General features: G+C 37.3%; 2 protein-coding genes across 4 annotated transcripts in view; one reads left to right on the top strand and one right to left on the bottom strand.

Annotated features, from left to right (window-relative positions):
• LOC143284608 (succinate-semialdehyde dehydrogenase, mitochondrial-like) overlaps positions 1 to 4,092 on the bottom strand; it is a 39,773-nt gene extending 35,681 nt beyond the window's left edge. Inside the window, exon 1 of one of the 2 annotated variants that reach the window (XM_076591440.1) lies at positions 3,783 to 4,092. In XM_076591440.1, the coding sequence (XP_076447555.1) occupies positions 3,783 to 3,815 (33 nt within the window). In that variant the 5' untranslated portion in view covers positions 3,816 to 4,092. Of the gene's footprint in view, positions 1 to 3,713 lie in introns of both variants that reach the window. The other variant, XM_076591442.1, reaches the window with a different exon arrangement.
• A 2,086-nt stretch (positions 4,093 to 6,178) lies between these two features.
• LOC143285073 (serine/threonine-protein kinase TBK1-like) overlaps positions 6,179 to 12,248 on the top strand; it is a 44,533-nt gene continuing 38,463 nt past the window's right edge. For both annotated transcript variants that reach the window (XM_076592273.1, XM_076592274.1), the window contains exon 1: positions 6,179 to 6,543. The gene's annotated coding sequence lies outside the window, so the exon portion shown is untranslated. The remainder of the gene's footprint in view (positions 6,544 to 12,248) is intronic.

The following is a 12,248-nucleotide window of genomic DNA, read 5'->3' as shown; positions in this document are numbered from 1 at the left end:
CGTCTCTTGATCTCTGAATTTCTCTTTTGGCTCTGATTAGTTTCTTTATTAAACTATTCATTTTTTATAGTTCTCTGTTACTTGAAACTCTATGCCTCTCTGTTGCTCAAAAGATTATTCTCTCCTCTCTTTCTAACCCTCACCCCCCCCCCCACACACACACACACACACACACACCTCTCTCTTCAACACCTCTGTTTTTTTTAAGCTCTAACTTTCTCTGAATGTTTATCAGGTTAAAGTAACTAGTTATCCTTTTTTGCCCAAACCTTACATGTTTACATTTTTCTCTTTTCCCTCCCTCTCCCTCTCTCTCTCGCTCACACACACACACACACACACACACACACACACGTACACAGACACACAGCCATACATACACTCACACACACTCACAGAGAAGAGACTGACATACACAGGCACAACCAGTATAAATGATGATGATGAAATAAGTCACAAAATGAATAAATAAATAAATGAGTAAACGCATGAAAAAACAAAGAAATAAGAGTCATTCTCTACTGTCACTTTTCACAGGTTTATGACTTCTTAGCCTTCAAACATTTTATCCGAACGTCCACCCATAGAGAAACTGAACTGCAGCAGTCCAGATAAATGTGCTTGGTCCTCAAAACTGCTTATCACTGAACTGAAGGACACCCACAGCGACCCCTTGCTTGACCCCTTCCAGGTGAAAGGTCGCTGTTTATGAAGTAAAAGTATGGCAAGTCACGCTGCAGGCTAGCACAGATAACTGCATGCAGGGTGTTCAGCGTGTGTGAAACTGACAGTGATTAAATTGTGAAATGAAGCTAAAATGCAGGTGTAAGTGTGTGTGTGTGTGTGTGTGTATGAATGTGTGTATGTGTGAATGCATGTATCTGTGTATGCATGTATGTATGTGTGCATGTCTGTCTGTCTATGTATGTAGGTCATTCTTCAGTTCTAGTTACAAGTGGAAATTGGTGGCAAAAATTCAAACCGGTTAAATGCAGTTTAAACTGGTTCTTTAATCATTTAAAGCCTTTGCATTTTCAGGCACAACTTGAACAACGAAAGCTACTTTGTCCATGTAATGTAAAGATAATGTGGGGACCAGCATGTCAATAATCCTTGTGAAACTGTGATTCCAAGTGCTTTATACTGGACACAAAAATCTGACAAAAGTGATTAAATTTCCTTGGAAGACATAGTACAATTACCAACAAATATCAATGCATTCTTTTCATGCAGATACTTTCAGTACACATGCGAATTAAATGTGACACATGTCACAAACGTTACAACTCAAGTAAAGCTGAGTTTTTTTTCCAAGATTTAAACATAACTTTTTCATAATGAAATAATAAAATATCATGCATGTCATGAAATCAAAGAAACATAGTGATTATTAAAACACAACACAAACTGAAGGCAATAAATCTAAAGAGATAATGCTTGTGAAATGGCACATTTTACAGTGAGGAATGGTCAGTGATAAATTAAACACTGAACAAGTATGTGTTCAAATCTTTATTGTTCACTTTTCAGACAATTTTTCACATGTTCAAAATGTCTGATTTCTTCTCCTTTTTTTTCCAATGAAAAATGTAGTGGTAAAAAAAAAAAATCACATCTGAGGTGGAGTCACAAAGTACTACAAATGTGGCCATAATGTAGCAGAAAAAAAAGATCAATTAAACTAATAAAAGAAGGGATGCAACGTTGATGAAATAAACCCATCTGAACATTAAAATCCAGATTCCATCTGTGGTGAACATTAGCACTCAATACTGTTGTCAGAAAGACTCAAGGGAATCAGAAAATCTGGTTTGAGAACTTCTCAATTCTATTTTTGTGATATTGAGGAAGGAATTTTCCAGGCACTTCAACTGTTTTACTGGATCCGTTGATTGTATCAGGAAGAAAAATGGCCACTGTTAGGTTCATGACAAATGTGACACATGGAATTTAAGCAAATGCCAATCCTTTAATTTGATTTTTTTTTTTAATTCAAAGCAAATTTGCTTGAAAAAAATAAAGAAGGGTATGATTGCAATAACCTTGCTACCATAGCAATTTCCAGTTGAGGCTTCAAGCCGTGTTGAATGATTGTGACAAGCACACCACCAACTGTATTGAAAAACAAGCTTCATTCGATTTGATGTCTGGTGTGATAACATTACTGAGTATGACTGTTTTAAAGATGTTAAGGTGCTTTTCCTTACTCTGTTCAGACAAATGGAATGAACTTTTACTGAACTTTTTAGTGTTTTGAATACAGCACAACAGCATCAGGGTTCATTTTTTCAATTTTCAGTTGCCATTTTGTAGTGAAATGTGCATTTCATTTTGAAATGTTTTACCCATACATTTTCTTTTAACAGTTATTCATCACATACATATTTTTCAATATATACACTACACATGTATACAATCAATTGCCATGACACAACATATTGTTTTCCTATATGATTTATTCACTGATGTGAGTGATGCCCACTGACGACCAGCACTGAAGACAGAGACTTAAGCGTGTGTGTGTGTGTGTGTGTGTGTGTGTGTGTGTGTGTGTGTGTGTGTGTTAGCGTGTGTGTGTGTGTGTGTGTGTGTGTGTGTGTGTGTGTGTGTGTGTGTCTGTGTGTGTGTATGTTAATGATAATTTTATTTGTTTAGAAAAAATACATCATATTTGATGTTAGAATAAAACACAGAGTAAATGATTCTGTTAATTATATATTTGTGTGCAGGTGTGTGCCAGTGTGTGTGTGTGTGTGTGTGTGTGTGTGTGTGTGTGTGTGTGTGTGTACAAATAACATGCATATGCATGTAAATATATTCACAGAAATGTGTATCTATATATCTACACACACACACACACACACACACACACACACATATATATATATATATATATAGAGAGAGAGAGAGAGAGAGAGAGAGAGAGAGAGAGAGAGAGAAACATATATTAATGTGTGTGTGCAAGGGCATGGATGTATGCATGTTCCTGCAAATGTGTGTGTGTGGTGTGTGTGGGTGGGTGGTGTGTGTGTGTGTGTGTGTGTGTGTGTGTGTGTGTGTGTGTGTGTGGGTGGGTGGGTGGGTGTGGGTGTGTGTGTGTGTGAAGAAGAAACATATCTGTTACTACACTGACTTTGTTGACAGAAAGTACACAGAAAACTGCTCTTGATTTTTTGTCCACTGTTTATACAGTGTCTTGAACTGTCAGTAATCCACAACAAACTACAAGTATTACAGTCAAGACATGAAACAGAATATCAATTTACAAGAAAACATCCAGTAATATCCTTGACATTGACTGATGGTGGAGGTGTAACAGTATAAAATTTTCTCCAAAAAGAAACATGTGAATGACATTAAATTACACATGTTACACATTTTTCCATGGGTCAAAATTAATAGTTGATAAAACAAGAAGTGTGTTGTCATTCTGGTTGTGCCGATGCTGAGTTAGACAGGTCCCTTTACTCGCTCTTGACTTGGCTGGGTCAGCCCTATCACAACATGAGGTGGATGTTGAAGTTAACCAAAATGCAAAACTATCAATATCAATACTACATACACGCGCACGCGCGCGCGCGCGCGCGCACACACACCCACGCACACATATTTTTGTTATGAAACACAACCTCTTTGTCATAAGACGCAAAATCGACGAACAACACATATGTACCCCCCACCCCCACCCACATAACCACACTCGACAAACGTACGGTAACAAAGCGCTTGCAGTGCTGCTATCAAATCCGGCAATTCCACACAATTGTTCAGATGACCTTTACCTTGACAGAGACCGACGACATCGCTGCAGACATGCACTGTTGCTGTCACAAAACTGGGTCAACACGGAGTACTAAGTTGAACATTGAGCACACTCTGCTTTGTTTCTGTCTATACTCAATGTCGATTTTTCACCAGACTGCAATAAAAATTGCTCAAAACATGAATTTTTCAAATTACAATTGCAAGATTTGCAGTAGGTGCACAAATTTCCTAACAGTTTGTTCCCTTGACAATCAAAATGACAACTGCGAAAGCAGAAGACAGAGCAAGAGACTTGTTTCACTTTCACCAACTTCCTACTGACGACGGAAGTGCAGGGGAACTCACTGGACCGGTTGTCTCCTCCTTGACCCCCTCCCCTCCCCCCCCCCCCCCCCCCCCCCCCCCCCCCTCCCTCTCTCTTATCATATTATATCTCATCTCATCTCTTACCATGTCATATGATATCATATCAATAATTAGGCGCGTAAGCCTGAAAAGGCCTTCTGCCCGCTTGAAGTGGGGAAGAAAGAGAGAGTCCCCACATAATATGAACATTATTTTCTCTGACAACACATACACACATATTGTGACACAGGCACGCATGCATTGTTCTCAGGAATTCAAAAGGTGAATTGAGCGTGGTCAGTATAACTCAGTGAGGTTTTCTGGCGGCCGAGCTCTGCCCAGGATTTTACTTTAACCTTTTTGTAGCGTCGTCCTGATTTCAGCAGCCCCTCTCATGTAGCAAATATTCCAACTGAAGAGACATAGATTCACCTGTGGAATGGACAGACACATGGAACCTAAAATACTGTAAAGTGCTAAGTGATCCAGCAAAAACCCTTTCCTTTGTTGCACTCTAATCTACGGGTTAGTGGTAGAATATTCGCTTGTTTATAGTCTGCCGAGTACAAAAGGGAAGTCTTTTTAAGGAGTACCAGCTAGCTTGTGGGTGAAGATTCGGTAAAGGCTCCACGGTGTTCGCACAAGCGGAGTCCCCGCATAATCAGTGCATGTTGAAGGAGGAAGGTGGCAGAATGGTTAAGACGCTCAGCTGCCAATACAGAGAGTCCGTGAGGGTGTGGGTTCGAATCCCGCTCTCGCCCTTTCTCCTAAGTTTGACTGGAAAATCAAACTGAGCGTCTAGTCTTTCGGATGAGACGATAAACCGAGGTCCCGTGTGCAGCACGCACTTGGCGCACTGAAAAAGAACCCATGGCAACGAGAGTGTTGTCCTCTGGCGAAATTACGTAAAATGAAATCCACTTTCATAGGTACACAAATATGTAAGCATGCACTCAAGGCCTGACTAAGCGCGTTGGGTTATGCTGCTGGTCAGGCATCTGCTCAACAGATGTGGTGTAGCGTGTATGGATTTGTCCGAACGCAGTGACGCCTCCTTGAGAAAGTGAAACTGAAACTGAAACTGCACGATCTACTGCCGCCGGATTGTAGACTGGATATGTTCTTGAAAAAAAACAATTTTCATGAGTGAAGGTCAACTGAGGAAATGCTTGATTTTGGACAGCGGTTAATGGGTTTCAGCTGGGCTGTCTTTTTGCAATGGAAAAACTGAGGTCGAGTGTGGGATTCTGACGAACGGACTTCACGGACTCTCGATCTGATGAGCGTCTTAACTATTCTATCACCTTCTCCCCTTTGTAAGATTATGACGTCTGTGAACTTCCCCTATTTGACGAGGGATGAATAGCCTCAGTATAAAAGAGTTCGAGTTCCAGCTGTGTAAGATGTATAAGTACGAACTGATCTCGCAGTTACTGCTGGAATTTAACAAAACTGAAAGTAATGATATTCTACTTCTGCGTAGAGGTACAGTATCGGTGCCATGGCTTCGATAGACACACCTTTAGTAACATTCAGAAATACACTTATCTTTTTGTTGGTTTAGTAGTAGTAGTAGTAGTAGTAGTTTTGGGACTGGTAGTCGTCTGCCTAGACCTCTCGGCCTTTTTATGCCCCCATCGAATCTTCATCTTCACTTCTTCCATTTTCTTTTATTTATTTATTTTCATCTTTTGTTTGTTGTTGTTGGGCGGTGTACGCAAGTACACTTCTGCAAGAACTTTGTTTTATTCATCATAGTAAAAAAAAAAAAAATCTTTTAAGATGGTGTTGTTGTCAAGGAGATTTTTGAACGTGTTAGTAATTTATCAGTGCAAGTTTAACTTCGATTTGTTTCGTTGTTTTTGTTGTTGGTGGTGGTGGAGGTGGTGGTGGTGGTCGTGTGTGTGTGTGTGTGTGTGTGTGTGTTAAAAACGCATTGTATGACTTTTGCTCATGCACTTGAGCCGAGCGCACAATTATGTCGACATAGCTGCTGTGCATATAAGTTTAAGTGTCTTCAAGGGACACAATTCCCAGTTTTGTTGACATGATAAGACTTCCCGGAAAATGGAGTCGCTCGACTTGTAGGCTAAAGAAGTTGAGATAAACACTGTGATCAACATGTCATCGAGTGTGTTGGAAATTTCCTCGGCCTTTGTTTAATCCATAAAATACAATTCATTCACAGTTACTATGTCATATCACCAACAAACATCGAACTTTTGGCGAATTCAAACTTGATTATTTTTGTATTCTGTCTCGATATCTGCTGAACTGTGGACATTTACTTAGTCATACTGTGACAGTCATTATTTTGTGCTATAACATTTGACAGATATATGACATATCAGCTGTTCCTTCATCAGACATTTTGTGTGACTTCAGCCTCGGTACAGTCAAAAAGCATTGCTTCGTAACATTACAACAAACAAGGTAAAGGATTACAATTTTCTTATGTGTCACGGTTTTTATACTAGTTTTTAGGCTGTGTCAGCCATTTGCCTGATCATTAGGACATTTTTGTCTTTTTTCCATATCTTTTTATAAGAGTGCACTATTACTAATGTTATGGCTAGCTTCATGTGGAAAAATTTACTTTGAAGCCATAATCTTTCCAGTGTTTAGCTAATAAATTCATAAAATCATTAAGTGTTCCTGCAGTGACAATATTACTGGGCAGATTATACCAGAAGTTAACAACCCTGTTTATAAAAAAGTGTGAAAAAAGGTGTGATTTGGTGAATATCTTCATTAGTTTTAGTGGGTGTCCCCTGGTATGATTACTGTCCTTTAGACTGAAAACATTTTGTGTTGTGCTCTCATCAGAAAGTCCACACAGAATTCTATATGTCAAAATCATATCACCCCTTAACCTGCGATATTCCAGGCTTAGGGGTTTCAAACTAGTTAGTCTCTCTTAATAGGACATACTACCTATCCCTGTAATTTGCTTGGTAAATCTTCTCAACTGGTACATTTTCAATCAGGTCATTCATCAATAATATGTTTTCTAAAGTGGGGGACCATACCACATTACCATGTTCCTGTATTGGTCTTACTAATGATTTATATAATGGCTCCATGACATCTTTATTTTTATGAAGGTGGTGAATGATGGTTTAATTGGTATATGTGTGTGTGTGATGATTATTGCCGAGATTGTTACAGGCTGAGTATTTTTGTGTTTCTAATTCTTTTCAAAGAACCAAATCTATTCTGTATTCAACTGCAGGATTATCAGTATCACTATCAGTATCAGTATCAGTGGCTCAAGGATGCATCACTGTGTTCGGTCAAATCCATATACGCTACACCACATCTGCCAAGCAGATGCCTGACCAGCAGCATAACCCACCCAATGCACTTAGTCAGGCCTTGAGAAAAAAAAAGAAAAAAAAAGATAAAATAAATAAATACATGAATAAATAAATAAAATAAAATATATCAATAAATAAATAACAATAAAATAAATAAAATGAAATAAAATAAATAAAGTAAAATAATAATAATAATAACAATAATAATAATAATAATAATAAAATGAAATAAATAAATTTAAAAAAAATTTTTTAAATAAAAATAAATAACAATAAAATAAAATAAGATAACTAAAGTAAAAATAAGAAAAAAAATCAGTTAATTTAAAAATAAATAAATAAATAATTTTTTTTTAAAAAGATAAAGACATAAAAATACTACTACTGATAATAATAATATTTAAAAGGCGCAAAATCTTGATTAATCAACTCTAGGTGCACACACACACGCACACACACACACACACACACACACACACACACACACACACACGCACACACTAGACATTACCAGGATTGAAGCAGTGACCCTCAGATTGAAAGTTCAACTGTTGTTTAAAGTGTAACCACCTGGCTATCACACCTGCCAACAGTCAGGGTGTGTTTGTTTTTGTGTATTGGGGTTGGATGTGGACGTATTGCACCTCTTTATTTGTGTGTATGTACTGTTGTACATGTATGTAAACAACTAAATTGTTAACTGTTTCGCTGCCAGGTTCTGGGTGAAAAACTCTTCCCGTGCCATGTATTTTAGACTCAAAGCTCTCAGTCACACGGTTTTGTTCAGTGGCTAAAGAGTTAATGAAATGCTTCTTGAAAATAATTGCATTACTATGAGTGTATGACTCTATGAGTATGTATGTGTGTATTTTACTATACCCAGGGCTATGTCCACATTGCCCTTCCACAGTGTGTAGTGTGTGTGTGGCTGTGTTAATGTCTGTGTGTATTGACATGTGTATGTGTGTGTGTGTGTGTGTGTAGCTGTGTCAGTGTGTTTGTGTGGGTGTGGTCATGGTCTTAATGAATAGGGTTCCAATAAAATCATAAGTATCTGAAAGTGAAAGTGCCTCTGATAACCTTTTTTAAATCATTGTTCACAGTTCTGTTATCATATTAGAAAATTTCCCATTTTAACTGCTTTTATCTACTAAATTAGTTTTACTTTTGTTGTTAATCTTTTATAGATCTCACTGTGCTTAAAAAAAAATCCATGTAATCATCATTGTATTTCTAACTGTTTGTTGATACATCATTAGACATGTGTTTAGATTATACTACATGTACTAACACGGTAACAGTCTAATATGTGTATGCCCTGTAGCAGTTGTTTTGATACTGATTCAATATATAACTTGTAACATAGGATTCTGAAATACTCTGGGAATGCATGCTGGCAAAGTATAATGTCTGAGAACAGCCATACTGACATGCTATGATTATTTGATTTAGACTAGAGATAGTACTAATTTAGTAATTATCATAAAATATATGATTCCTGATCATTAAAAACAACAATTGATTTTTACTTTCTAATGAATACATTTGATACAAAAATGTGTAGCAGCCTTGGAATCAGTTATAGGTTGTGGCTTTTTTTGATTTATCAATTACATTTAATGATTTATAATTTTTTTTTCTCCCAAATCCAAGCTATACACAGTTCTTTTCTCAATGATCAACAGCAATCTTCTAAGTTATACTGTTGAACTTGAAGAAAAACTTTTGAAAAGTCTTAATCAGTTAATGAGAATGCCTTCAAAATATCTTGAACATTTTTAATAGCAAATTGCTGTTTTGGGGGAAAGAGAAGAATACATTATTTTGTGTTTCCAGGTTAGGTTTTGTATACAGTTGAATGATTAACAAGAAGAGGCCCTAGGCAAGTAAGGTATACTATATGAAATTAGCACAAACTCACTGCGAGGCAGTTACATTGTCAGCACAGGTCAATCCCCCAGGTCACGGGTTACAAGAGCGATTTGATTACAAGAGCGATATCATGCGGAAGAAATCGTAAAATGCCCTAACTTAAAATTAGAAGTGAACTTTCATACATTTCGATGGTTTCACACCAACTAAACTCTAAAACTGAGGAACATGAGCTGTGGAAGATGGTGTGAAACCTTTGAAATGTACATCTTCACTCTCACTATGATTTAGGATACACACACACACACACACACACACACACACACACACACACACACACACAGAGTTAATGAACAAAAGCAATAGGACGCACTTGGCTGGCTACCATCAGTGCATCACATACAGAATGATGTGTGTCAGTTTGCTGTTGAGACTCGGTTACATAATACAATCAGTGCATCATATACAGTATGATGTGTATCAGTTTGCTGTTAAGACTCGGTTACTTAATACAACACAGTGGTGCTTTTGTTTGAGCACCACTTGTGACAATAGCCACATACGGTAGATTGTAGACTGATTCCTTTTCAGATTAATTAAGGCCAGGATCTCAGCCACAGCCTCCTATTTAAAACTAATGCATATTTCAAAAATACTTGTTCCATACTTGTGAAGTTCATCTTGTTCCAGTTTTGTATAACTAATGCTATCACCAAACTACTGATCATTGGCTTGCTTAGGATAATGAGAAAAATAGTTAATGAATTATGTAGACTTTACACACACACACACACACACACACACACACACACGGGTTTTCAGTGATCAATGTATTATGTATTGATCAGCTCTCGGTGAATGCTGCTGCATCATGATGTATTGAACTTGTGCTGATGCTGCTAGTATAGTATTTGTACTTATTTTTTACAGTCTTATAATTGACGTGACTGACACTGACAGGTCTTTGGCTGCTAAAAGCTTGATGCAGCATCCAGTGAGTCATTCATCCAATTTCTCACTTTGCATAATTGGTGTCAAGTTGTCAAGAGGCAGCTGCTTGGTGCAATGCTTCATGGTGCTTTAAATAGTTGAATGAAGATTTGGAGGCCTTGAAAAATATATCTGAGAGGCTTTTCAAAGTCAGTGATTTTCATTAAACCAAAATTAATCTTGAATGACATCAGTCATCACTCACTGCTCTTTTAGTGCTCACTCACTGCCGAATTTATGCTTTGACATGATGACAAGAATGGTGAAACATGTATGGGTTTCGTTCTCTAACAGATTCCTTTGAGAAAATGGATGTATCTCCATTTTATTCCATCGATATTTTCCAGTCATAGCTTCTGTGAGCCACATCTAAGAGATATGGAGAGTGATCCCTCTGCAAGAAATCACCAACATAAATTACATTAAAATTTAAATTGATAAACCTGCAGTTAAAACTTGTCCAAAATCTTAAATTTACCTGTTATTTTAAATCACTAATCAAGGAACTATTGATTTCAGCAGTATATATTTAATGTAATGATACTCCAGCTGCAAAGACTATTTTCTTGCAGCTGCAGACAAGTCAAAAGCCTTTTTGTTCAAAGAAGCTGTTGTATATAATATATATACATTTTAGAACGATCTGTGTTCACAGAAGCTGTTGTATATAAATTTCAGAGCGACCATCAGTGGCTCGATCTGTAAAGCAATGAAAGCCATGAAGCACACTGGGGCGTGAGTTAAATGTCAGGTTCCAAAATGCCTGTCTTGTGCATGAGTTTGGAGCATAGTTTTGGATCAAGAAAAGAAAAGAACCCCCCCCCCCTCCCCCAACAACTCATACTGATAGATCTCTGTGTTAGTGTATGCATCAAAATTTGCACTTCATTCGTGCATGGGTCTTGCATGTTGTTTTGCAAGTTTAGTGCTTTGATTGAAACGTTGTTTCTTTGTTTTTAATTTTGAAATAAAAGAACTAATTGTTAGAAATGTTGCTGTTGTGATCAACCTAGCAGGTGCATGAGAACTAAATAAAAGAACTAATTGTTAGAAATGTTGTTGTTGCTGTGATCAACCTAGCAGTCGCATGAGAACTGAATAAAATAACTAATTGTTAGAAATGTTGGTGTTGTTGTGATCAACCTAGCAGGTGCATGGGAACTAAATAAAAGAACTAATTGTTAGAAATGTTGGTTGTTGTTGTGATCAACCTAGCAGGTGCATGAGAACTAAATAAAAGAACTAATTGTTAGAAATGTTGGTGTTGTTGTGATCAACCTAGCAGGTGCATGGGAACTAAATAAAAGAACTAATTGTTAGAAATGTTGTTGTTGCTGTGATCAACCTAGCAGTCGCATGAGAACTGAATAAAATAACTAATTGTTAGAAATGTTGGTGTTGTTGTGATCAACCTAGCAGGTGCATGGGAACTAAATAAAAGAACTAATTGTTAGAAATGTTGGTTGTTGTTGTGATCAACCTAGCAGGTGCATGAGAACTAAATAAAAGAACTAATTGTTAGAAATGTTGGTGTTGCTGTGATCAACCTAGCAGGTGCGTGGAAGAACTAAATAAAAAAACTAATTGTTAGAAATGTTGGTGTTGTTGTGATCAACCTAGCAGGCGCATGAGAGAACTAAATAAAAGAACTAATTGTTAGAAATGTTGTTGCTGTGATCAACCTAGCAGGCGCATGAGAACTAAATAAAAGAACTAATTGTTAGAAATGTTGTTGTTGCTGTGATCAACCTAGCAGGTGCATGAGAACTAAATAAAAGAACTAATTGTTAGAAATGTTGGTGTTGCTGTGATCAACCTAGCAGGCGCATGAGAACTAAATGAAAGAACTAATTGTTAGAAATGTTGTTGTTGCTGTGATCAACCTAGCAGGCGCATGAGAACTAAATGAAAGAACTAATTGTTAGAAATGTTGGTGTTGCTGTGATCAACCTAGCAGGC

Source organism: Babylonia areolata, chromosome 8 (genome assembly GCF_041734735.1).
Source record: "Babylonia areolata isolate BAREFJ2019XMU chromosome 8, ASM4173473v1, whole genome shotgun sequence".
Taxonomy (NCBI): domain Eukaryota; kingdom Metazoa; phylum Mollusca; class Gastropoda; order Neogastropoda; family Buccinidae; genus Babylonia; species Babylonia areolata.
Note: the sequence above shows the minus strand (reverse complement) of the source record. Positions and strands in the feature narration are given on the sequence as shown.